Below are 26,002 nucleotides of genomic sequence, written 5' to 3' on the forward strand. Positions count from 1 at the left end.
AACTCGTAGACAGTACCCGGTTTTAACCCTTCCCAATTAGGCTTAGAACTAGTTGAGCCGCACCCTATGTCCACCTCATTCAATGCACAACAATACTTGGGGTTTCTCGTTTAGGATGAGTTCCCTGGTGCCAGATAGGGAGCACCGACCTCTATAGCTCGCCAACTAAGACAAGGTTGCAAAATGGATAAAAATCTCAATCAATAAGTCCAAATCTAAATTCTTATAAACTCTAAGAACATATAGACATAAAAACTGAGGCAGAAAGAGCCCCAAGGATGTACTTGGCACATCTTTATTTTATACCTCGATGTGTGCAGCCTCAATCATTGGCTTTTCACTCGTCTCTGTGTTCAAAGTTCGGTGGTGCCCAGGGTGGACAGGATAACCTCTAGTTTCCCAAACACCTCCAGTGATCCCACCCCTCAAGAAGAGGTGATCAACATCCTCCAGCTCCAAGCCTTTAGTCTCGGGGAAGAAGAAAAAGACCATTGGAATCTTCAAATTTGTTTAGTCAGTATCGCAAAAACATCAAAGTCAGGTTCAGAATCGGAGTCATACCCAGGCAAAACAGAAACAAGCAAAGATGATGAATGTTTTCCATCCAATATTATCAATTGCTGTTGGCGTAATTTGGACGACAATGACTGCGAGGGTTAGCGAAGTCACTTACTTCCATGGGGCCAGTCAACTTACAAACACAAATCCAATTGACAAAGCCACCAAAGGCTTGAGCTCTAGCTCGGATACGAGTAGTCGAGATTTCAGAAGGATAGAACCTGTTAATTGTTAGCAGGGGCTCACAAATATAGCCGTGATAGGAAAAACCAACCAAGGAACTGGCAGGTAACCAATGCCAAGGAACAACTGAAATATGAAGACAAACACAGTAGCTGCATATGCACACGAGGAAGTCCCAATCGATAATAGAATAGCAGTCATCACAAAGCAGAAACAAAGACCAGCGGCAGAGACCATGAGTGATGCCCGTCGGCCGAATTTATCCATACTCCATAAGGGGATAATAGAACCAACAAGGTACGCGAGAGAGGTGCACCCGCCGAGAACCAAGGATAGGTTGCGAGATAGATTCATGGCATTCTATTTCGGAATTGCTGTCAGTTCACTTGTACAACTGGAGATAGGAATATGAACATACCTGGTAGACAACAGGGGCATAGTAGTTGATCATGTTAGAACCTAAGACATGTTAATGCGTCAATCCCCTACAGTACCCGAATTGGTATTGCTCACCAGTAAACTGCTGCTGGATATTAATAACAGCAGCCAAGATCATGCGTCGGAGATTACCCATCGGGCCACCCGACCAGAGCTCCTTGTATTTGAAGGGTCCACCAGCAGATTCAATCTCGATAGACGATTCAATTTGATGACGTAGAATAACAACCTCAGGATTCGACTCATCAGCGGGCTGATTCAGTTGTAGACGTGCCAGGACCGACGCTGCCTCATCACTGCGGTCTTGTTCACAGAGCCATCGTGGGGAATCAGGCAGGGGAATCATCTGCAAGACCAAGCAGATAGCAAAGAAAGCCTGGAAGCTGATTGGGAACCGCCACTGAACGGGTGTGTCCACGAAGCTCAGTCCATAGTCCAGCCAGTATGCGATGCAAAGCCCGAGAATTGTAACTGTGCCTTGGGCAGAGAGCAACATGCCACGCTGTTCTGGGCGTGCCAGCTCCGATTGGTAGGCTGGTACGGTGCTGCTGTTGATTCCATTGCCAAGGCCAGTGACAATTCGGCCAACGAGGAATTGAGGAACGGAATAAGAAGTGCCCAGGATAATTGTCCCTATGATCATGATTGAACCACCCGCGATGATCATCTTGCGGCGACCGTATTTGTGACCAATGACGAGACTGAGGAGACAGCCGACTGCACAGCCGATATCGTAGATCGAAGTAAGGAGACCCTGCATTGTACTGTCAGGATTGTTGAAGGTTTGTCCAAACTGATTGTTCGCGCCAATCAGGCCGCTCATCACTCCCTGGTCATATCCGAGGAGAAGAAAGGCTTGACAGCTTGCAGCCGTCACAGCCCAGTGTAGGTATTTTCCACGTAGGACCATAATGTGCTTGTATTGATGGGGAAAAAGAGAGGTGTTGGGATCTGGGGCCCCTAGTCTTTTCTCCACGCTTTCAACCATTTCGACCCCATAACATCTCGGTTCCCTCTTGTCCGAAAGGCCTTGACTGTTCGGTTTAATGTAACCCGGGGAGGCTAGTAATCTTCACCCACGGGACGAAACAGGACTAGTGTAAGGGTTTCCCCGCGGGGAGTTCCCCACACTGACGAATCCCTGGATGAGACGGCAGCCAAGCGTCCCGGAAGGCTGGACAGGGTAGTATGTAGTCTAAACACCGCTATTAACGCCTCATACCTAGACCCTGAATTTTAGAGATTTGAAGACTCCGTGATGTTATTAGCACGGCCTTTGGATGGTTTCTAGCACTATCTTGCTGTGTCGTGCTGAGAAAATGGGTCGACATGCGTGCTTTTTTTTTAGAATAACTACATTATCATATTGTAATAACTAGCGTAATTTTTTCTGGGAGTAGCTAGCCGCCTCAGTGGATCAGGTGTATACGCTTGGAAGAAACCGAGATTTATTACACTTAGTTTATGGATAAATAGCCGAGCTGCCTACAGAGGATAGGCTTGGCTGAGCCTTTTGTGCTGCTTTGAGCGGCCCAAATATCTGGCAGTTGGCATTCAATGGGACGATTTGCTGGTCAAGATCAAAACCACGGCTAGCCTAATATAACAGTACTGATAGTCCTTGTGGTGCCCAATAAATCAAGGTCACGATCAAGGTTTTCCGTATGCTTTTATCGTTCTTGTCACATCTTGATCAGTCTCTAATTTTTATGACCAGTTGAATATTGACAAACAGGGCGGCAAAAGGGCCAATCTCAGTTTAGGAACGGAGCGAAATTTTAAGACTTAAGATATTTGTGACTGCCCCCAAACAACTTTCTAAGACATAAATTGAACTACAATACTACAATACTACAAATTATTCTGGCACATTTCAAGCGGAACCTTTTGGAGTGAATGAAATAGCGTATATCTAAAAATCTAAATATCGCTGCACAGCCCCAATCTGTCGAACAATCCAATGCCTGTCAGAATGCGAGCGCATAAGGTTTTCTTTGAGCTTAATCAATTCTTCCTGGAGATGTTCTGTCTTCTCCAGGAATGTGCACTTCTGCTCGTAATAGCCGCATCCATCGACCACGGTACTGCAACTCGGCACCTCCCTACACATAGTGGCACAAGCTCGCTCAATGACACGTACCTCGTCAATAAGATCATTGAGATTGTCAACAGCGAGCGCCAGGCAGAGAGGCGAAATCCCATCGCGATTCATAATAGCATCAAGCTCGAGCTGTAGGTCAGCTTTGAACTGCTCGCGTATGCACAAAAAATGCAGCTCGGGGTTTCCTGTAAGGATCAACATAATTATAAACGGGCAACTTACGATACCTGGGTAACGGACAAAATTCTGTAGGGTTAGTTAGCTGGTAATGTCAGTGAAGGCCTAGTCGATGCAGATGCTTCGAGTGATGTTGACGACTTTTGAGAAGACGGAGTCTATTTATGCAATTTGAATGATAGAAGCCTGATAATTGGAAACAAAGGAGAATAATAACATAAAATAAACAATGCAAGTGATAAAGAATCTCAATCGTATTCTTTTCATTCTTTGTGGTTTGAAAACAGAAATAAACTTGCTGCACTGCTGAAGCCGAGTCACTGAAAGGCATTGCTCAGCTTTTTGGTATACCATAGTGCATTAGGTATATTAAGAATAGCGTGGTAATTATGTATCGATAGAATGACTGCTCCTGTTCTCAACAATGGGGGGGAAAGTTCTAGGGTTTAGGCAGGCCATGAGATAAATCGTCACGTACATTCGGGTAGGGAGGCATATACGGAACTAATGAGTGCGTGTTGTCGCCGAGGCCTAATCAAGAAGCAACAAGAAGAAGAAGCATTAGCCAGACTTCCGCTCAACACGCTATTCATCGTTCATTGGATCCGATCCGACCCTCCTCCACAAAACGACTTCCACTGGGGTTACTACTTCCATACTAGTACAATGGACGGCACCGAATATCATATGCGAAACCTCGGCGGAGGTTGGATACCCGATCACGGCCCTACCGGTGGTTTTTTCAAATCGAATTTCTTGTGTGTCCTTGTGCAAGTCGCCATCGTTCCAGGGACCGTCTATGGTGAGCTTGATCGGATAATGAGACCGCATGATGGGGATGTCAACAGCATACCTGGAGTTACCTGTCGTGTGTTGTTGATGAGGATCCTAGAGAAACTCACTGAGCAAAGCATTGTTCGATGCAGAAATTTTGACGCTCTATTGCTGGAGTGCATGGCGATCGGAAACCAGTATAGCGCAAGCGCTGCCATCAACCAACAGCCACGGCCGGTTGTGAGATCCAGGCTGTGCCTCTGAAATTGCTACGAACGCTTGCTCGAGTTGAGGATTTAGTCATGTCGCGTGCATTTCTGTCGTTGAATTGTTCCTGTATGTCATGTGTTCAGTTGCAAGTACAATATGAATCTATGAGTCGCAAATGGAATGCGGGAAGGGGGGGGGGGGGGGGGGGGGGGGGAAAGGCAAACCATAGATTGAATGTAAGCCCGGAAATTAGAAGGCTATGTAAGAGTCAACGGTCAATGAGTTGAGCGCAATATCACAAGCCAACTCCCCGTCGTACTGCTCTCCTCCAGCCCACAAAGCCACCTGAGCCCACCAGCTGCTCTATCCATATCTTAATGCTGTCGTGAAGTCCCAGTATTCAGGGTACCAGCCAGCAGATTCCCAATCAAGAAAAGCCGATAAATGGCCATCATCCCCGATGAGAATATTATGGGCCTTGAAGTCACCGTGGGTGAAAGTAATTTCGTGAGAGTATTTGCGAATCTCATTTGCTTGTGCCAAAGCTTGATTGTAATCTGCAGTCGAATTGAAGCCGTGTCTAGATGCCGGACTCAAGAGATAGTCGTAGAGCTCGTCTTTATCTGTGAACGGACCCATAATATGATTAGGCACTCTTGAACTTCGCAACGAGGTACCCAAAACCGAGCAAATACTTTGTGCGTAAGGTGAGGACCAAGTGCGCATCGAAGTAACATACTTCTTTAGTTTGAAAAGCCACGGGTCTTCCAGTTCAATGTATAAAGGGTCGTCTGAGTTCTCAAGTGGGGTACCAGGCAATCTCGTCATCAATATCGAGAAAACGCGATTGAAGGGCGCATAGGGGTGCTCTCCGCAAGACAAAACCTTTGGAACAGGCATTCCGGCAGCTCGCGCCATTTGCATTGCGACAGCTTCCTCTATACTCGTTCGATCTGTCCACTTCAAAACCAACCTAAACGGCAATTGTACGATATTGGCATCGAAAGGTATATCGCACCATGAGCAGTACCAAGCTGAAAACCGGTACAATGCTTCATGGAATAAGCCGCAGGCTCTGCGTTTTATTTTGCCTGGAGTAGGTGGCAATTTGGGTGTCACTTCGCATATTGTTGACTGCATCGGTCGGGGCCAGGTGAAATCCGGCCACAAAAAAGACGGCATCCACGATCCGTACATTGCTGTGATAAGGGAGCTTTGATGCCAGTGTATATCACAATCCTAGGCCGGGTCCTTTGCGTGGGATGGGGTGCTTCAATGCCGTGACGGCGTACATCAGTTTTATCTGGGATTAGGCGCCACATGACAGGTCCGAGCTCGCGGTGTGCTCCCAAGCGGTTGAAGGGTCTGCAGGACGCAAATATTTGTCCATATGTGGGGGAGACCCACAAATACCTGGACCTACCAATCCTTTTTCTCTCGTCCCCATGCATAGAATTCTCGAGTTGAATGCAATCTTTTGAAGAAGACCTGGCAGGTAACATATACCTCCAAATTGCCGTAATACGCCTAATAAAGGCGGCCATGTTATTTGCCTTCTTCGAGCTCAACAAAACAATATTAATGTGTTATTTTCGCACCAACACGCTCAAAATAAGGACAGAATATAAATCGGCATTCGAAGGAAGGAAACTGTGGAATAACTATAACACTGGGAGCTGTGCAATGCAAAAAAGTACTCGGAACTGGAGACAGGGGTGGTTTACAACGAACGATATTTGAAATATCATGAAGTTTAATTCGTCAACATAGTAGCATAGCTACTCACAACGAAGTGCACGAATATAGAAATATTTGGTAGATGCAGTTCGATCCGTTCAATCATCTTAATTGGGTGCCCTAAATAGCGCTAGGAACTACAACAAAAGCATCGGTCATGGTTTGACTATGTCTTGAGATTGAAAGCTTCACTATAGTAACCCATTCAAGGTTACTTGAGACCGGTGCCAGTTATACGGACTATACGATGTACAGGATAAGACTAAAATTTGGAAACCACGCCAGTGATATTTCTAATTGCAGATTACAAAAATGCAAGTCTAATCTAGTTATGTCTTAGCGACAGAGGTGTGGTGTGTGGCTTCAGCGAATCCGAGATGGACATTCTGGGGAAGTTCAGGGTATGTGGGTATGTTTGAAACCTACACCCTCGTACTTTGAAACACCGGGCTGAATTCATTAGAGCAATATTAAGTAACTGAGTCACTCCATATTAACTAAGTTGGACAAACTACGGAGTACGGAGGAAGCAGTTTCTTAGGGCTATGGCTGGCGGTCACGAAAGAATGACCCTATAATTGGAAGGTGTCGCATTTCACTGTTTGTATTTACGTGAGTACCTCACCCCTGGAGCACTCCCTAGTTCGTCCTCTCTCCCCCCCCCTAAGCCTCCTGTTCCGCCCCCATCTTCCTCCACTGACACAAACAACAAGAAGTGATATTTTCTAGTTTCCGTCTATGTGGATTATCTTCCCAATAATACTGAAGCCGCTCTTTCTCCTACACTCAGGTACACCCTGAGTCTGCTACGCTCATTAATGAATTGAAAAGCTTGCCCTCTGGAACGTGATATAATTTCATCTGCTCCGTACAGCTGGTATAACTATTAATGCTACTTACCAAACATCTCAGGATAACCTCGGTAGCAGACTTTCTAAAGTGTCCACGGGGCATACCCCGCCTGTCCCGTGAGTTATTCGGACATTCTAAATTTCAACCTTGAAAAGGCTACAAAGGCAATCTACGATGTTGATAACTTACTAAATAATTTTTAAGCAACAGCCTTGAATCTAAAAGCAGGGTTTGAAACGCGCGATTTATTCAAAGTAGGAGTGGGAACTAATTAGGAATATGGTGCACCTGGAGTATTTTCAGGTCAGGGGTTACAATTATCCGGAGGCCCCAAGTGGAGGTTCATATAAAGTGCCCAGGAAAATGTAGGAAATGCAAGTCAAAGGGTCAGACCTCAAAGAACGACGCTAACTAGAAAGAGTATGGAACGATGTTTTTTGTGGAAGCTGCCCACGGGTCCTTTTGAATACATTTCCTTTGGGTAAATGATCACAGATGGCTTGAAACTCTCCTATTTTTGTCTTTCTTATAAGGTCTGGGTTCACCCATTTTGTGAAACCAAATGTTGCGAACGTAATTGACTCCTTTTACACTGTTTACAACATGCTCCCACGGCACTCACTTCCGCTTAAAGAAGGCCGCTTTACGCCATCATATCCGAGGTCCAAAGTCAGAGCACGACCAAAAAGCATAATTTTGCGGATCGCCCGCTTCATCGTTGCGGCAGTAGCTGGGTGGTTGGTAATATCATTTCTGCTCCCTACGTCGCCAGCTTCAGACGCAAAGAGTTCCAATTCGGTCACGGACGGATTTTGGAAAATTTGGCCCACTAATATCAAGACGGTGGAGTTATCGGGACATGATCCGCGTGATGGAAACCCCATTGTGGAGAATCCAGCAGGGTTGCAGGAAAATGTAAACGCAACAACCAACGACCAAGGGTCACCGCAATCAATCGAAAATACCGACAGGACAAATTCAAAAAGTCTGGATCCAAATTTCTTTGACGCCGCTCTGGACCACCTTCTGTCGACGATTCCTGACGAGATATACATTCGAGAGCTCCTGCGGCCATTAACAGTCACAGGAGAAGAGAGGCTGCACGAGCTTGGCCTACGCACACGCGCATATAAACGATTCTTCGAGGCTTGGGAGAATGTCCACCTCGTCGACAACGATAATCATACATACGTGCGGGACGATGTTATCCCCTACATCCGAAACAAGTTCAGCGAGCCAACGTTCTCTGAGGCCCTGCACAAATACGAATCCTACCGCCAATTTCTCACCAAATTCACCACGCTGTTGTTTCCATGGCCGAGCCCATACTTCGCAGATCATATGACTTTGCACGTCTCATCGCGCTATGGAGGTCGCGGCATTGTCACAACCGCCGGCAATGATCATGCGCCTTTTCTACTGGCTGCCATTCCTTCTTTCCGCCTCCTAGGTTGCAACCTTCCCGTCGAGGTCATGTATCTCGGCGACGACGATTTGAGCGAGGAATTCCGCACCAGGCTTGAGGCCATACCGGGAGTCACAACGCGTGACCTCTCCGCAATGGTTAACGACAAAGGTTGGCGGCTCAAAGGATGGGCTGGTAAGCCCTTTGCTATGCTCTTCTCATCTTTCCGTGAAGTCCTGTTCATCGACGCCGACTCGCTGTTCTTTGTTAGCCCCGAGTCATTATTCGATGACCCGGAGTATGTGCGCACGGGCGCCCTTTTCTTTAGAGATAGAAATATCATACCAGAGAGTAAGAAAGAGTGGCTGCAGAAGGTCTTGCCAAAGCCGATTTCAAAATCCGTGCGGCAGAGCAGAATGTGGACTGGGGAGAGCGCGCACGTACAAGAGTCGGGTGTTGTTGTTGTGGATAAGTGGAAGCACTTTGTCGCATTGTTACTTGTATGCAGAATGAATGGGCCGGATAGGGACGGTGATGGCGCAAACAATGTGGGGACTTATGATATGGTCTACGGTTCGTCTTGCCCCAGTACATATCTTCCTAGTCTCCTTTCTTTTGCTAACCTTTGGGGCTATACAGGTGACAAAGAGACCTTCTGGATCGGATGGGAACTTGCAGGTGATACTTCCTATGCATTCCACCAGGGTCCAGCCGGAGTCATGGGCATAGCCCAAACCTCTGACAGCCCCAACTCCACTAAGGAACGGCCCACATTGACCTCCAATGCTGAAATTGCCGTCGCCTCTGTCCATGACACCAGCCTCACTATCTGTGCCCCCCAACTTCTTCATTTGGATCGTGAAAAGCGACCTTTGTGGTTCAATGGCTGGCTGTATGAAAACAAGTTCGCGAGGACTCGAGTTCTCGGAAGATTCGAGATGTTTATGGAGGAGCCGAGTGAATCATCAGATTCGGCGTGGGAAATGAAAGAAAGCAATCTCTGTTGCTTGTCGAATTCTGCGACAAATCACTTTACAAAGCAGGAGTTCGAATGGCTGGGAGAGTTGATTGAGATGGCAAAGACAGTGAATAATTAGCGGGGAAAGAATATATTCCTGGCTGCATTGACTATCCTCCAACACTGAAAGGAAATATCTCAGGGATTGGGCACGACAAGTGCCTGGCCAAGAAGGATCTAAGCAACCTTCGAAGTCCCCGAAAAGGGTGCACCAAAATGGCTTTCCTTCTTTCTCCTCCCACGCTCTCCCACAGCTATTCTTCCAAGAGATCATTCCACCAGCTTCTCAGACCATGCGTTCGTTCGCTACTTTTTTCCACCGGCTCCTCCCTCGCCGCCGCCGCCTCCCAAAAATAACAAGGAGAAGAAAATGGCAAGCGATACTGCGAATAACGGGAGAAGCAAGCGTAAGAAGGCGCACAGTGCCCACATTGAGGCAATTTCCAACGACCTTATGGTTCAGTACATCGCGGTAAGAATCGATATGGTATCTTCATTTATGGGCTTTGGGCTGATATATTTGATAGGGCAAGGCGAACCAACTCGCTGGTACACAAGCTGAAGTCATCCTAATTCAGAGACCGCTGGGCTTGGTACCCCAATTGTGTTTGATTGGCCATCTGTCTGGTGTGATATTCTCTATGTTCTTGAGCATCGGAAGAGGATCATGACCCATACACACACGGCGAAAGGGGATATATACCAGGGAAGATGTGGGAAAGACAGAAGGTGGACTGTCGCATCGTTTCAGGGGTTCTTGCCTCTTGTCCCTTTGTCCCTTATGCAAGGATTAATTTGTCCATGAATAAAGTCTTTGTTTAGATAAAAGTGTATGGAATTTCTTCTGTGAATAGGAGCACAAATAGTCGACCATCTATGCGGGCTTGTCAAGTCTGTTTCTTTGTTCTGGATTAATGCCATTCTTTGTTGAGTCTACCTTGTTTCAGCCTTGATGTCGTGTCGTGCGTGCTTATCAGCACAAGTTACCTTGGGCCAAATATATGCATATTTTATAGTTTACAATGGGAAAGCGACAAATGAAAGCTAGCTGACTACTTATTTGGTGTAGACACTACTATTCCCTCCGTTTATATCCTTTCAGTCTTTTTTTATTGTCTACAAAGAGCTATGGTCAAGAAAAGGATGAATCAACTGGAAGAAAATGTATTGTAGCTCGAGCTATAGTTGCAACAACAAAAGTCCCTTTCATTCGAAGTTAGATAGTAATAAATCTATCCCCAACCTTGGTTGATTGGGCTGAGTGTCTCCAAGCACATTGATGACCAAGAGCATAGCAGACGAATGATACGTTGTAATATTCAACCCGCTCCGATCAGACATGTAATGGAAGTTTTGTTCTATGGCCCTGCTGGGTACTGACCCAAAATTATCTTCCGTTTGGATCATGTACCCATACAAAAGACCAATAGCTCTCATTTTTTTCCTAAAGGAAGATCAAAACCAACAACCCACAAAGCCCACAGCCCATAAAAAGGTGCCCCCCGAAGGCAAACAACATTGAAATAATAGCAAGGCTCTTATTCCAATGTTGTTTCATCGCTTTATAGAAAAAAAAAGCGGGGCGCATGGCCAATTGCAAGAGACATCACACATTGCTGTGTAATGCCAAAAACTCCGCTGAATGCACTGATCAGAAATAACCCTAAGTTAGTATCAAAAGCAAACACAGACTGATAGGGGGACTCACCTGGAATTTAGCCGGACCCGCCTGAACTGGGATCGTGCACGCCCAGTCTGACTTCAGGTCTGCCCACGAAGGTTCTAATGAAAGAAGACCGTAAGTTAAAGATGACAAAGAATCACAGGCGGGAAAGCACCTACCTTGGACTTGCGTCCTGGATGCCACCGCAGACGAACCAGCAACGCATATTACTACGCGTATACCAATCCACCTTAGGCATCCTCCCCTCGTAGGTCGATGGGCGTTAGATCCCATCTACCTCCCCAAGATTTACAGCACAACGTACCTCCTATCATGTAGGTATACTGAGTATCCCTGGATAAGAGAGGGCCCACTTGGTCCAGGCTGTCAATAACGATTCTAATACGAAAATGTGGTTAGAAGAGGCCAAATGTCACAGGCTGGAGAACTCACCCCACATCAGCAAGGCTGACAGGACGATCAGAGAAAGCCCATGCTCAGTGCAGGTACTAATGTTGCTAACATCCAACGAAGGTCCTGAGAGATTCCAAGTCAGTGATGAGGAAAAGATTGTTACTAGCAGGAGAACATACCACCATGTCGAGGCTTCGGGGACCCCATCTCGGTTTTCCAACGAAGGAGCTAATCAGAAAGAAGTCCAAGTCAGCCATGTCAAAAACTTGTGGGTGGGATAACGATATCTTACAAAGCCTGTTCGATACTTTCGAGAGACCCCGCAGGGTCCCCCATTTCCCTACTAAGGCTGTCAATTGTCAGAAGAGTTTGGACTCATATTATCCTGAGAAGAGGGAACTCACCTGAACCACTACTCACTGCATCAGGGAAGCCGCATCAGATTAGATCTGAGAAGCTTATGATAGAGATGGTTGAAAAGAAGAAGTTGAAAAAATGTTGGGGGGGGGGGGCCTTTTATATCAGGGACCTCGCGACGCGACACAAGATCAAGTGCTACTATTTCCAGGAAGGAGCGACTCTACATAAACATACCCTCTTTCCTAAAACGCCACATACCCACCATGTCACATGCCAAGGTACCTTCCAAGATTGGATCTTTTGACAAACAAAGAAATTGAATCCTCTACTAAGCCTAATTGGGAAAAGGGACTCAGTCCCTAGGTGACCGAGTTGGACCTTCAAAGGATTGAGTGGAATTTTGTACCCCTACACACAAGACGGTATATGACAGTACATAGGTGTCACCCAATACTTTAGAGGTCTCACGGTACCTCGAGGACTACATGAGCTAGATACTAGTAACAATTTAAGTAAACAATAACTACTGTTCATCTACCCAGGCGATTCTTTTATAGTATGATTTATCAAGACGCAATTCCCTCAACTAGAACCTCAGGGCCCTGGCAACTGGGCTGCCTCGTAAAAAATGGATAACCGTGGCTCTACGACCCTTTGGGTCGACATCGTAGTGATTGCACCGATAGCTGTTCATCATAAATGTGATATGTCTCCCATATTACCCGCTGTCATGAGATAGAAGAGCCTACTTGGGATGAGATTACTATCGAAGTACTGTTTGTACATATGATGAGCCATCCTTATATTTCTCATCCACTTCAAACAGTGTGAGACATTCAGTGTAAGCATTTTCAGAATGGGATTGCGATGCTACCTAGCCGGCGAACATTACGGACCACGCTCATGGAAACCTGTTCTCAGTGCCCCAAAGCTCACAACATGTGTAAATACTATATGCAACTCTGAGTATACCCCGGCCTCAGGCCATGATCAGAAGGGAAGCGTCCTGAAATATATGGTCTTGATTCTACCCCAACAGTAGTGAAGGAAGCCCGCGCGTTACAGGCGATGGTACATCGTGACAGAAACAGAACGCATCAGACAAGCAAGAAACAACTTCAAGCACCGCTCTACGTGCCTTCTTTTTTCCAGATTCTCCTATTTCGATCATTTCTCGCAAAATGTCATAAATATTTACTGCAATAATCTTGTTTTCGACAAGGCGAAAACAATGTAGAACAGGGACAATATTCTCCTGTGGTGTTAATTTGCGTGCGTAAGCCCGTCATACTGTTATTGGACCAAAAAAAGTCAAATATATATCCTGTTCACAAGCCAAGCACAGCCAACGGATTGAAATTTCCAGTCTGCGAGATAAAAACAGAGCGATCAGACACGCTGGTTGACAAATCTCCATCATTTAGTTAGGGCGGGGAACGGCCCCAGGGAGGCCAGGGGATGACATGTGCCAGGTGATAGGGGTGGGGTTATCGATCTTTTGTTTACATTTGATTTCGTATACCAGTAACCAGATATCCAAAAAATACAAAGAGGCCTACAGATCAAGAGAGTTATCTTGATCATCTCTCCCAGAGTCATAGTCTACAAATCCACCATCCAAATCAAACTAAACAACCAAGAACCATGGACAACTCCACCCCGCAACCGAACCCAAATCCAACCGCAGACCCAGCCGCAAACACAGATGACCAACGTCAAAAAGAAGCGCTGGCAGCCTTTACCGCAACACTCCACTCAGTTGGAACAAACCTCGAGGCGCCGCTCCGCGACCGTGCAGCAAACATCCAATCCAACGCGAAGGCGCTGGAAAGGCAAGAAGCCGAACTAGCGGAGAATACGCAGCGACTGGCGCGGCAAAATCAGCAGTGGATCGGATTCGCGGACGAGACGCGCGATGGATTAAAGGAGATTGGGGATGTGCAGAATTGGACGGAGATGATCGAGTGTGATTTGCTGGCCTTGGAGGATATGATGGATAATGTTGAGAGGAGTCATGGGGAACATGCAAGTGAGGATGGCGATGACCGGGAGGATAGTGATACAGAACTGAATGGCAATGTAAATGGGCTAAATGGACATGCTGATATTGATGCTAATGGGAAGAAAGTGGATCAGCCGACGAAAGGGTGGTTGCGATGGTGGTGATGGTTCATGTCTTTGTTTATTTGATTTGTTCTTCTTGTTATACATCTATATCACGCACAGGGTATCATTATGGACTATTCTTCGTCTTCGTCTTCTTCATCTTCTGCTTCCAAGTATTGTTTCCAAGGGTCGAGTCCTTCGGTTTCCTGAAATTCATTCCATTCATCCCACTGGCCCAGACTCATCAAGTGTCGCATGGTTGGTCGACCGTGGGGACAATTCCACGGTTTATCGATAGTCCCCATGTTCTGAACGACTCGTTCCATTTGGCGATTCGTCAAGGTCTTCCCGATCATGATACTTGAGCGACAAGCGCGCATAGCAAACATCTTGCGCACTTTACTTGGCCGTGGTACCGACAATCCATCCGACGTGGAAATTGACTCTGACAGCAACACGATCAGTTCCTCCAAGTCGCGTACCCCGAATACCACTTCCTTGCTCAGCGGTAACGAAACCAGTTGACATCTACCACCAATAGGCTCATCGCCGCTTTCGTCGACAGTCACGAGGAAACCATTTTTCTCAAGAGCGGCGCGATTCTCAAGGACAACCTCTTCTTCGACGGCAGTGAGATCGAGGCGTTGCGGACGGACAAGTCGCTGGTTTTGCACCACGGTTTCAGTTTGCAGGCGCTCAAAGTTGAATTTCTCATCAGAGGCATGCTGGTCAATGATGAAGAGCTCATCGTGGTCTTCTCCTGGACGGACTGCAATGATAAAGCCCAGGTTGAACTGTCCGATGACGCGCATTTGGGCAAAATCGTTCTTGCTCACAGTTAAGGAAAGTTTGTCCTCGGCGGTTTTCTCGCCAAGATCAGTGGCTTCCTCTTGCGATTTCTTGGTGCCCGCCTGCAGGGTCTTTCGCAATGTGCTGAGTTGAGATTGGAGATGTGAAATAGACCCATCTACCGTGCCGACAAGCTGTACAGTCGCGTCACGATGCGCAGCGCCCTTGCTCATCTTCTTTGCGCGATTCGCGCTGTTTTCTTGGGGGAGCACAGCAGCCTTCTCGGCTTCTTGAATGAGCCGTTGAACAGTAGCTTCTTCTTGCGCTTTCTTCTCAGCTTCATCGAGAGTGTGATCTGAAGTAGTGTCTTTGTCTCTTGCCTCGGTGTTTTCTGCTTCTAATTGAGCTGCACTTTGGCCAGGAATATAGTCGAGATCCTCAGGCGGAGAGCCTTCGTCTACGGGCTCTTCCTCAGCGCCTTGTGCGTCCTTGATTTCACTGGAAAGGTTATTTCCATCGTCTTCAATCTGGTCATTTTCACTAGCGGAGGGTTCTTCATCTTCTTCGTCAGCCAGCTGCGACCCCGGTGCAGCAAACGCTCTCATATGATCACCAAATATATTAGGCCGTGATGGTGTGTGTATCCGTCTCTTCCGCCGAGGCGGCTCTCTCATTAAAGGTGGATCTTCTGGGATTCGCTTTCGTGAAGGACCACTGCCGACCATGGACATTACAGTTCGGTTGCCGATAGTGATGGTAGCCAGTTCGGCGGGTTCTCTTCGCGGACGCATTCTATGGAAGGCATTTTGGACAATGTTGGGGATTTCTTCTGGGTCTCCACGAGCGCGGGATGGGGTCTCATCAGGACCTGATGGTTGGGATGAGGGTTCATCGGGGACAGGGGTTGGTTCAGGCTCCCCCTGGGCGGCTTCTCGGACGAAAAGTTCATCGTCAGACATCGCCGCAGCAGGCGTTTCTAGCTCACTTGGGGCTGGCGTCGACATCAAAGAGCGACTGGTTGCAGCCCGTGGTGTTCGTATTGATGGAGCTGGAGATGGCGTGGCTTGCACCCTCGACATGCCCCCTTGTGAGCTTGTGAAACGCTGAATCGCACTCTGTTGACTTACACCTGGAGTCTCTGCCGAGCTTTCTTTAGTCCTATCTTGACTTGGACTTCTAAGTCCACCGTTTTGGTTCAGTTCCCGAGCAGAAACGAACCCTGGAAGCGATGATAGCGGTTGTTGCTTTGGCAAAGGCTTGGATTTGACCGATGACTGTGGCACAGTTTGGTCCGCATCCTCAAACAGTTGCGTAAGAGAAACTTTGAGCGATTCAATCATAGCGCCCGCATCATGAAGCAGAATTTGCCGCTTATCAGGTGAAACATTGACATCGTAAGCGTTTGTATCCATCTGAAAGTCCGCAAAGATAAACGCCGACTGTGAGACATTGAACGACTTGTAAACCTCGTTGAACGCCTTCTGAATCTGCGGCAAGCCACATGGCCGCGAGTTGACAAAGAATATCTGGCGATCTGGAGTCTGACGGCCCTCGCCGAATACAGGACGTGAGATATGGCCTCGAACCTGAATTTTACTCAGTTGGTCATCACCAACCCGTTTCGTAGCTGCGGCAGGCTCAAACTCCAGCTCTAGATCAAGGGATATCAGGGCAGATAATGTCTTTGCGCCATACACATTGGCAATATTCTCCTTGGTAGTCTTATTTCCATTTGTAGAAAAGACCACCACGTTCCGCGTCTTGCCAACAGTGTTCCTGACACTGAACCGGACCCCAGTGCTAATGCATGCATATGCATGCAGCAGATTCAGAACCTTCCCATATTCCCGCTTGATATTCTTCTCCAATTCCCGCCGACGCACTGGAAGCCGCTTGAAGATGCCTTCTACTGATGCGGTCGTTCCTTTCTGCCCAGCCACGATCTGTGTCTTCTGAAGTTTCCCAGATTGTTCAAAATCGATTCGATTCGCGCGGGGAACTTGTTTTTCTTGTGCCGTAACAATGTGGAAATCGGCCAACGCGCAGAGTGAGGAGATCGCCTCGCCCCGGAAACCGAAGGTGTGCAGGCTGGAGAGGTCATCGTATGAGGACAGTTTTGAGGTATAGTGTTTCAATGCTAAGAGGAAGAGAGAGTCAGCTTGAGCGCAATGTAACAAGAGAGAAAGTGACAACTCACCGACGTTCTCATAGTTCTCCGGCGAGATCCCGCTGCCGTTATCTTGGACCTCAATTAGGTCCAGTCCATTGTTCTTAAATCGGACCTCTGAACCCCCCCCCCCCCCGAAATCATCAGAAAATATGTCACAACCAATATCCGGAAATTTATTCACCCACCGATTGTTGTTGCGCCGGCATCCAGACTGTTTTCGACAAGCTCTTTGGCGACAGAGCACAAGTCAACGATGACTTGACCCGATTGGATTTGGTGTACCTGATTGATGTGCTGGTTAGATTGGGGCTTTATGGGGGAATATTGAATTCCATACAGAGCGGGCCTCGATGGCTTGGATTGTCGCCATCTTCATCCCATGATGTCTGTGGAAGATATGTTGGCACGCGTTAAGTGAGACGCGTGATTTTGCCAAGACCACGGTGGACCAACTGGATATGACAGCTCTACCTACATTCGATGACGCCCCTATTCCACTTGAAGAAAGCTGTATTTGTGCTATGAGGGTGTGGAGGTATTCATTTGCTAATTGTATAGCATTGTAATTACGGATATAAACCAAAACGGATGATTAGAAGCAACACTATCGCTCTTGACGCCCGAAAACTAAGACAAAAAAAAAACTAATAAACACCGAATCGATCCGGCAACATAACAGGCGCAACCAGAGTCCACAAATAGATGGCATAGCAGACCCAAGAGCTAACGATCTTCACCCAGCTGGCCCAGTATGTGCGGCCGACCGGTGCGAAATCTGTGGTGGTCTCCAGTGTTAGTCCCTGGACTAACAAAGTGGCCACCCATGTCGTGGCAAGGAAGAAGATGATGTGGAAGAGTGAGTAATTGTATTGGGTTGAACCACGCTCGTCGTCCTTGGTTGTTTCATAATCATCTTCGTCGTCACTATCCTCCAGAGCACTAGCAGGAAGACTGCCGCTCTCGACAGCGGCCCGAAGGGCCTCAGCGCGCATCTCCCGACGCATGTTTGGTTGTTGGGTCACCAAACCGTGCTCATTGTCATCCATGCCTAGCTGGATGTAGTTGTGACCGCCCTTCGATCCCAGCGCAATTCCCTGAGTGGCAGCGCGTGTGGTGGTGTATGCAATGGTCAGCATAGTGACAATCGCACCGAGGACGATAGTGGCAGTCCTGGTTCCGCGGGACCGGATAAGAGGGTTGCAGTTGTTGTCATCTGGTTCCATCGAAACGGCAGACATGGTGAGGTAGGTGCAGTAGACAGTGACCATTGCAGCTTGAGCCAGTCCTGCGCGAGAGTTCGATTCTTGCACTGCTGGTTGAACAGAAACGAAAGAGATGATCAAAAAGACAACCAAGTTAACCTACGACGAGTTAGTTGGGTACCAAGATTCGTGGTATGAGAAATACGTACGGTGATGGCAGCCTGGTTCATGGAGCAACCGCTGTTTGCGAAGAAGATGTACATCAGGATGGTCATGACGAGAGATGCCAAGTACATGCCGAGGGTCGAACCGATAAGCAGACCGCGCCACATACGTGAGTCGCTGTCTTCGATCTTCTGCAGGCATAGCTCCGCCCACGAGTGCGCAAGATCCACCAGAAGGATCAAACCCAAAAGCAGGAAGAGCATGGCACAGAAAAAGGCGATATAGTTTCCATAGATGAAAAAGAAGGGCTCGGGAATAAAGAATGACATGACGACAAAGGCCACCCAGAGGATGACCTTCGGACCCCAATATCCATTCTGGAGAGCAGCGCGAGTATCTTTCGAGCTTTTAACTCCGAGAAGCAAAAGAGCAAAGATCAAATGGAAGAGACCGAGGGCAAAATTGATACGATGGACCGCGACCCAGCCGTGACATTCCTTCCCGTCACATCGAATCTCCATATAATCTAAGGTCAAGTGTTGCAATTTTTTCAGAGCCCATGGCGTGAGCATAATCCAGGAGATTATGGAGTTGATCAAAAGGATGAAGGCATAGGCAATTCTCGTCGCCATGCTGTTGTGCTTGTTAGTCCGAGGTTCTCCGCACTACTCAGCTGGTAAGTGGTACCTGTTTTGAAACTTTCCGCAGGCGCTGCAGACTGCAGAACATGTCGCTGCCCCACAGCATGATGTTGCGACTGTAAAGATCTGTTGGATACAAGCCGAGTTAGCCAACTGCGCAATGAGTGTATCGGTGACTGGAGATTGGTAGGCGACAACATACTGTACCGACACTCGGGACGGCCAACAGTGGAATAGAAAGGAGGGCACCCATTTTGGGAGTGCAGGTGTCAGGTAACCCAGTGTTCTGGCTGTAATATACAAGTGAATTGATAAAATGTACGAGTAAACCAAGATCGAGAATCGATGAGAGTGTGGAGAGAGACAAGTGATCAGATTGAAGATCATCACCTGAGGCCGCCTCCGTCATGGATGGATGTTACGTAATACCTCCAACTCGAAAATATATCACGTGCCAAGCCTCTCGGGATTAGGCTCTCCACCCCCACTAGTAGTACCATGATCCTCGACATCATACATAGTTATCTAGTTATCTGAATAGATTGCCTTTTATAGGACTAAAGGAACTTCAAATGTCTAAGTTCTTTCAAGATCATCTGTCCGTAGTGAATTAAAAACGATGCTTTATTAAGAACATTGATATTAGTTATTCTTATCTTAAGATAGAAGCTTAGAAACCTGCACAGCATATAACTACGAAGTACATCATAGTACATCACATGTATTTTTAAATTGTAGATACTGCAGGGAGAATGTACAAGTTAACGAATCGGGAACAACTTGCCAACAACGAATTGGGACATGTTGTTTTGATAATTGGGGTATTTCGACCTATGAAACCATTGTACATAATCCAGGCACTCAGCCCTGAAGGCTTGACGAATCCAGTCTCAACATTACGTTGTAGTGGAGATGTATCCGCCTTATCGCGTGGAGTAACACATTTGGCCGTGGAAATCCAACTATGACGAGCTACGATTCGCGCAATTCCGGAGGATTTGACGGATTTGACGGATATGCATAATCTTGTGTTATCAATGCAACGTAGGACTTAAAGGCGACATAGTACATCCCCTACTACATTCCATTCCTCTTTTTTTGTCCCCTCAATTTCCTTTACATTTTAGAAATCAATTCATCTCCATCGTATTCGTCAGTTGACGTGGAGCAAAGTTTCCTTGGCGCTTGCTTGACGGTTGTTCCGACCACGCGGCCCCCCGGGGTGATCCATCTCCAAGTCCTTACCTAAGGGTACGCTCCTGAAAACTCCCAAGTGGCCTTCTCCCTCAATTCCTCCTATATAACTCCATTCGCTCTTTTCACCCTTTTCGTCCTTCATTTCAGGCCCGATGTTTCTCCTAGTGTCGGCCTCACATCTGTATAGGGCCTAATTAACGACTCCCGCCGCTAAAATACTTGTATCGCACAAGATAACCAGAACAATTTGCAGAAGAACGACATAATGACCGGCTCTCTCCACCGAACTGCCCGGGTTATTTCCGTCATTGCGGGGACGCTGGTCGCCCTCTCATGTGGAACCAATGTGCGTGATATCTCGATATTATCCTCATTTAGGACTATTAAGGTTGACCTGCTTATCAGTATGCATACTCCGCGTGGGCGCCACAATTCGCGCACCGAATGAAGCTCTCTTCAACCGAGAGTAATTTTATTGTGAGTTATCCCGTGTCCGGTGTTGGGAAATGTGTCCTAACAAGCTCCAGGGCGTCGCGGGGAACCTGGGGATGTATGCTATGGGGATCCCAATGGGACTACTGACAGATGCCCGCGGTCCCCGACTTGTCGCGCTCATTGGCTCTATTTGCCTGGGCCTGGGGTACTTCCCAATCTATATGGGTATGTCGTGATACTATCTTGTCGAAATTGAGCAGCTCTAATATCTGTAGCATACGATAATGGCCAAGGATCGATGCCGGTTGTCTTCCTATGCCTCTTCGCTTTCCTTACCGGCATGGGTGGCTGCTCTGCCTTTGGCGGTGCCATCAAAACTGGTACGTTATATTCAAGAACTCTGCTTGATGAGAGTTAACCCATTGATTCTAGCGGCATCCAACTTCCCCGACCATCGGGGCACAAGTACAGCTTTCCCCATGGCGGCCTTTGGACTCAGTGCGCTATTCTGGTCCAATCTGTCAACTCTCATTTTCAAAGACGATACCGGTCGCTTTCTTTTGCTTTTAGCCCTCGGGACCTCGATTCTGTCCTTTGCTTCAATTCCATTCCTTCGAATTCTCGACAGCGAGGCGTACTCGTCCGTCTCACCCAACCCACATGAGTCCGGAAGACGCCACTCCAGCGATCTTCAACCTGTGCCGGAGGACTCTGATCTACATGGCTCTGCAGCTTATACTCACGAGCAGTACCCCGTGCATGCGCGGTCGCACTCGGTTGCCTCGAACTCCCAAGGCAGAGCGTTCGCCAATGACGATGAGACTGCCACCTTAGTATCCAAGAACGACCGCACACGCCCCTCTTTTGATACACTTGACGATGACTTCCTAGACGAAGTGGCCATTGAGGCACACCAAACTGACATCAGAGGTCTCGCCATGCTCCGCAAAGTCGAGTTCTGGCAGCTCTTCTTGACCATGGGACTCTTGTCCGGTATCGGCTTGATGACCATCAATAATATCGGCAACAGCGTGAAAGCTCTGTGGCTATACTACGATGATAGTGCAACAGACGTGTTCATTCAACACCGCCAGGTCATGCACGTCTCCATTCTTTCCTTCGGCAATTTCCTTGGCCGTCTATTCAGCGGCATAGGCTCTGACCTACTAGTCAAGAAGCTCGGTATGTCCCGCATCTGGTGTTTATTCTTGTCAGCGGTTGTCTTCACCCTGACCCAGCTCGCTGGAACCACCATTTCGAACCCAAACAGCCTAGTCGTTGTCTCCGGCTTCACCGGAATCGCCTATGGCTTCCTGTTTGGCGTCTTCCCTTCCCTAACCGCACACACTTTCGGCATTGGCGGCCTGTCCCAGAATTGGGGCGTCATGACGCTAGCCCCAGTGTTCAGTGGTAATATTTTCAATTTGTTATACGGTAATATCTATGACGGGCACTCTGTTGTCGGCCACGATGGCGACCGCGAGTGCCCAGATGGACTAGGCTGCTACCGCACTGCCTACTTCATGACTTTCGTTTCCGGGCTATTTGGTATCGCTGTTTGTCTGTGGACCATTATGCGCGAGAGGAACATCAATAACATCATGAACAAGAAGTTGGGCCACCGACTCGCGTGAGATTGATGATTTTTTTCGATCGATTTGGATTGTCTAGGTGTAGTACCACCTTCATGGCAAGCATGGGCTTATGCATTGCCTTCCTGTCTGCAAATTTCCCTGGATATTGCTGAGGGTTGCTACGACTTCTCATAGAGTACATTTCATGGTGGATGTTACTTGGCTTGTGTCCTCATTTAGTATACCCATGGGCTGTTTTCTCTTTATAGACTTGATACTTTGCGTCTGGCTTTCTTTGTTCGGGTTATTTTACCTTTCCATAGGCCAGAACTTGGTCAATTTCATTACTGTACATTTGGGGATTATGCGGTGTTATTCCAAGTATATATATATGTGGGTATGTAGTTAGTATAATCGGTCTTGATATAAGCGGTGAATGTGCTTCAATGTTGCCAATTCGGATACCTTACCGCCTCATCTATGCTATATTCGAACGAGACCTCAAGCTTGATAGGAGTCGAGAATTCTGCATGACACTTTCATTTCCCTCCTAACATACATGTAGATATCGAAACACAGAAAGCGAGAACGTTCGTTTAAATCAATCAAAAACACGGCCCATAGACCCGCCAAGTTGGCTTAAACAATCAAAAACGGTTGCAGTGCTCTGTTAAAGCAGCAGACTGAGATAATGATGATTGCAAGCACCAACTAGCACATTGAGAGGAACATCCCAGGAAAAACACCCAGATAACAAGACACTTCCCAGTTGGATCGCCGATCCATCGATCTTCCAGACCGTTGAGTTCTGGAAGAGAAGGACAGGGATAAAGTATTGTATTAGAAGCATAGTGAAAGAGTTCGTACAGCACACCGCAAGAAAAGCAAATTAAAACAAGACGTTTGGAGAAACATCCGGACATAAGAAAGTAAGAAAAATCGAGACCGTTCAATAGAAGCTTTTTTTGGGTAAAGTTCCAGCCAGTGATGACGGAGGAGCCATGAAGGGTATCAAGAATATCAGAGGTTGGTGGGGACCAGCAAGCGTAATGCAGCTTATAAGCTTGCAGTACTGCGTGTGGACCGATGATGGAATGAACAAGCACATTGGAAAGGGTCGAAAATAGCAGGGCACCACAGGACCTAAACGCTCTTGGGAGATTTGACCACCACGTCCTCGCCAGATTCCACAACATCCGACAGCCGGATCTTTTTTGCGAGTGGCTCGCCGGACTCGGCGTCGCCAGCGCTGCTAGAACCAAGCTGGCGCTCAAGATCGTTAACACGACGCTTGAGATCCTCCTCACGGCGCTGAGCATCCTCAAGAGATCGCCTCAGACGAACCTCAGAGTCTCTTACAATCATCTCCGACCGACGCGCGCTGGCATCACTCTGCTCGAGCTCCGTCACACGGCCGCGGAAGAGCTCGTTGACGAATTCAAGTTCACTAACGCGTGTCTTCAAGGATGTGTTGAGAGCCAGGAGGCTTTCGAATGTGTGGGGAGATTCGAGTTGGCGATCGACTGCCGAAGGAGAAGGTTGGCGCATCTGGCGGGATGGGAGGCCGCCGGAGGAGCTCATGCTGTCGCCCAGGGTAACGCTATCAAACATGTGCTGCGGCGCGATATTCGAGTTGTGCGCGTGCATCGAGCTAAAGCCAGGTGTCTCGGTCCGGGAAACAGGGGAGTTGGAGCGATCCGAATGACCCGGGGACATCTTGCGCGACGCGCGACGGTATCCATGCGACCCGAGGGGAGGGGTCCCCGCCTCAGATCGCGGCGGGATGCCATTGGTATCAACAGGGCCGCCAGACTATGGGATCACAATCTTGATTAGGGCATGTTCTTATCTAAGACAGGTGGAATTTGGAGGTAGGGGACGGGGAGGGAAAAAATTTTGATCACGAACACACCTTGCGCTTAGGTCCCTGGCCAGTCTTCACGCGATTGCGACTTTTAATCACATCTGTTTTCAAGCTTATCGGACGAGGTCGGCCATGCAGTTTCAAGAAGAGTCCACATGCGTTGCAGAGGACTGAACCGAGTTCGTCCCTACGCCACAGGGGAGTGGTAGAGGTGCCGCAATTCTGGCAAACGGGCTGTAATTGAGGTCGCTTGTCGTCAGTCAATGTGGTCGCCATTATGAGGGTATAGAAGTTAGGAAGAGGAAGAGGATGATAAGATTGTGAGAGATTTGTGTCGATAAGGAAAGGGAAAAAGCGGGTGCACGGATCGAGTGGCGCCAAGACTTTCGATAACTCCCCAGAGATAAGACCTCCAGCGCGCTCCGATAACAGTTTCTTGATATAAGGCATATTTCACACTTACAGGTCCACTCCCTTGTCCTCCTGTTGTAGCTGCCGGTGATGATGTAGCATAGGTCATATTTGCCATATTCATACTTGCATCACTGGATGAACTAAAAAAATGAGAGGAAATATATAGATTAGCCAATTGATGCGAATTCTCATGAGGGGCCAGATTACTGGTCTCCAGGGCCCGATTGAAGATTACGCGAAGATTGATCGCCCAAGGGTCCACCGGTGGCTTTCATTTTAGACTGGTATGGGGTATCAACGCACCGAAGATTAGAGGTTGGTGCTGAAGCGACCGAGGCTAGAGCCGCTAGTCCAGGAAGCGAAGTGCTAACAGAAGAGCCCGGATATCCGTCACTCTCGCCGGAACCAAATTTGGTCACGCTCTTGATATCCGGTAGTGTCGTCGAAAATGGTATGGATCCGTTAGATGCGTGACGGGTAGAAGAATTGTCTGTGGACAAATCGTAAGGAAACTCACGCTCCTGTGAAGAACGAGATTTGAGAGCCGGGTCGATGGGCGACGCCCTATAGAGGGTGGAAGCCACTGTGGAGGAGAGACGTAGGTATCGATTCAAATCCGGCCCTAGACCGAATTGAAGGGAAACGGTGAGTGTCAAGCCAATCGCGCAAATGATGCGATTAGAAACAATAGACTCGGAGCAGAACTAGGAGTGGATGGGTCTATATCAAGACAATTCTTCAGTGATCGCTTCAAGGTGAAATTCCGAACAATGATTCTCGATACCGGACAGGGAGAGGATTAGAGGTCCCGACAATTATTTTGTCTGAGGAAGATAACAAGTCTGAAGGAAAGAATGAAGTTTTAAATTAACGACATGATGGCCGAGGATAGGTGAGGGTAGGGGTTGACAGAAGTTGCAGAATTGAGATGGACGATAAGACGCGATAATAACAATCGGGATAACGATTGCCCCAGTATCAACCATTATTTAATACGGCATGTCAGGGGCGTCAACGTTGGATATTTCGTCTTCCAAAGAATGTATTCAATTAACCTGTTCTGTTCTACTTCTTCATTCTATAGTCTCTTGATATAACCTGGACCAGAAGCGCAACAATGAGTCCATTCTGCACCATCTAATTTACTTACAGGTGATCAACACTCCTAGACGGTTTTTATGTATATAAAATTCCCTGCACTGAAGCGGATATTTTGCCAGCGTGGCGGTTTTACCAACATTTACCGAGTAGGGTTATGTTGTACATATATATGTATGCTGTATGGAGCTGCCATCCCCTGAATATGCCCAATTCGTCATAGAGGGGTTCCATATGGAGATCAATTGCGGTTCTGGCCAAGTTTCAGGGCAAACAAAATAATACTGGATGCATCCATCAAGGCCCCTTTCGATTTAGGGGGTGGAGACAGAGTGTGGCGGTGCGTAATTGTATAACGGTAATTAATAAGCTGGTCTTAACCGGCTCACCAAATTTACTGCATTCTGCCACTTATCACGCCACCGCTATGTAAATTAGCTGTAACATTACTTTCAGA

At 47.6% G+C, this 26,002-nt stretch overlaps 11 protein-coding genes across 11 annotated transcripts; 5 read left to right on the forward strand and 6 right to left on the reverse strand.

Moving 5' to 3' along the window:
• Positions 1-300: 300 nt before the first annotated feature.
• Positions 301-2,089, reverse strand: N7479_008111 (sugar porter family MFS transporter; the record flags this gene model as incomplete). The annotated part of the gene is made up of 6 exons (XM_057255805.1): positions 301-498; positions 562-647; positions 697-779; positions 833-1,101; positions 1,160-1,200; positions 1,255-2,089. 6 exons carry the CDS (start codon positions 2,087-2,089, stop codon positions 301-303), a joined length of 1,512 nt encoding a protein of 503 aa, XP_057109667.1.
• Positions 2,090-3,091: 1,002 nt separating this feature from the next.
• On the reverse strand, positions 3,092-3,481 carry N7479_008112 (uncharacterized protein; the record flags this gene model as incomplete). The annotated part of the gene is made up of 1 exon (XM_057255806.1): positions 3,092-3,481. The coding sequence occupies one exon, from the start codon at positions 3,479-3,481 to the stop codon at positions 3,092-3,094; it is 390 nt and encodes a 129-aa protein (XP_057109668.1).
• Positions 3,482-3,964: 483 nt separating this feature from the next.
• On the forward strand, positions 3,965-4,495 carry N7479_008113 (uncharacterized protein; the record flags this gene model as incomplete). Its single annotated transcript, XM_057255807.1, has 1 exon — positions 3,965-4,495. The coding sequence occupies one exon, from the start codon at positions 3,965-3,967 to the stop codon at positions 4,493-4,495; it is 531 nt and encodes a 176-aa protein (XP_057109669.1).
• A 309-nt stretch (positions 4,496-4,804) lies between these two features.
• On the reverse strand, positions 4,805-5,365 carry N7479_008114 (aminoglycoside phosphotransferase family protein; the record flags this gene model as incomplete). The annotated part of the gene is made up of 1 exon (XM_057255808.1): positions 4,805-5,365. One exon carries the CDS (start codon positions 5,363-5,365, stop codon positions 4,805-4,807), a length of 561 nt encoding a protein of 186 aa, XP_057109670.1.
• A 2,268-nt stretch (positions 5,366-7,633) lies between these two features.
• On the forward strand, positions 7,634-9,532 carry N7479_008115 (putative alpha-1,3-mannosyltransferase; the record flags this gene model as incomplete). Its single annotated transcript, XM_057255809.1, has 1 exon — positions 7,634-9,532. The coding sequence occupies one exon, from the start codon at positions 7,634-7,636 to the stop codon at positions 9,530-9,532; it is 1,899 nt and encodes a 632-aa protein (XP_057109671.1).
• A 291-nt stretch (positions 9,533-9,823) lies between these two features.
• On the forward strand, positions 9,824-10,124 carry N7479_008116 (uncharacterized protein; the record flags this gene model as incomplete). Its single annotated transcript, XM_057255810.1, has 2 exons — positions 9,824-9,925; positions 9,981-10,124. The coding sequence occupies 2 exons, from the start codon at positions 9,824-9,826 to the stop codon at positions 10,122-10,124; spliced, it is 246 nt and encodes an 81-aa protein (XP_057109672.1).
• Positions 10,125-13,534: 3,410 nt separating this feature from the next.
• Positions 13,535-14,056, forward strand: N7479_008117 (uncharacterized protein; the record flags this gene model as incomplete). The annotated part of the gene is made up of 1 exon (XM_057255811.1): positions 13,535-14,056. One exon carries the CDS (start codon positions 13,535-13,537, stop codon positions 14,054-14,056), a length of 522 nt encoding a protein of 173 aa, XP_057109673.1.
• A 74-nt stretch (positions 14,057-14,130) lies between these two features.
• N7479_008118 (ATP-binding mismatch repair protein PMS1) lies at positions 14,131-17,325 on the reverse strand (the record flags this gene model as incomplete). Its single annotated transcript, XM_057255812.1, has 3 exons — positions 14,131-17,069; positions 17,141-17,237; positions 17,293-17,325. The coding sequence occupies 3 exons, from the start codon at positions 17,323-17,325 to the stop codon at positions 14,131-14,133; spliced, it is 3,069 nt and encodes a 1,022-aa protein (XP_057109674.1).
• A 274-nt stretch (positions 17,326-17,599) lies between these two features.
• Positions 17,600-19,216, reverse strand: N7479_008119 (serine incorporator domain-containing protein; the record flags this gene model as incomplete). Its single annotated transcript, XM_057255813.1, has 4 exons — positions 17,600-18,316; positions 18,367-18,955; positions 19,010-19,089; positions 19,166-19,216. 4 exons carry the CDS (start codon positions 19,214-19,216, stop codon positions 17,600-17,602), a joined length of 1,437 nt encoding a protein of 478 aa, XP_057109675.1.
• Positions 19,217-20,425: 1,209 nt separating this feature from the next.
• N7479_008120 (uncharacterized protein) lies at positions 20,426-22,229 on the forward strand (the record flags this gene model as incomplete). Its single annotated transcript, XM_057255814.1, has 5 exons — positions 20,426-20,506; positions 20,566-20,637; positions 20,688-20,820; positions 20,871-20,975; positions 21,028-22,229. 5 exons carry the CDS (start codon positions 20,426-20,428, stop codon positions 22,227-22,229), a joined length of 1,593 nt encoding a protein of 530 aa, XP_057109676.1.
• Positions 22,230-23,312: 1,083 nt separating this feature from the next.
• N7479_008121 (putative GATA transcription factor (AreB)) lies at positions 23,313-24,309 on the reverse strand (the record flags this gene model as incomplete). Its single annotated transcript, XM_057255815.1, has 2 exons — positions 23,313-23,981; positions 24,082-24,309. 2 exons carry the CDS (start codon positions 24,307-24,309, stop codon positions 23,313-23,315), a joined length of 897 nt encoding a protein of 298 aa, XP_057109677.1.
• Positions 24,310-26,002: the final 1,693 nt, after the last annotated feature.

This window comes from Penicillium vulpinum (assembly GCF_028829585.1).
Source record: "Penicillium vulpinum strain IBT 29486 chromosome Unknown utg000003l_segment0_segment0, whole genome shotgun sequence".
Lineage (NCBI taxonomy): Eukaryota > Fungi > Ascomycota > Eurotiomycetes > Eurotiales > Aspergillaceae > Penicillium > Penicillium vulpinum.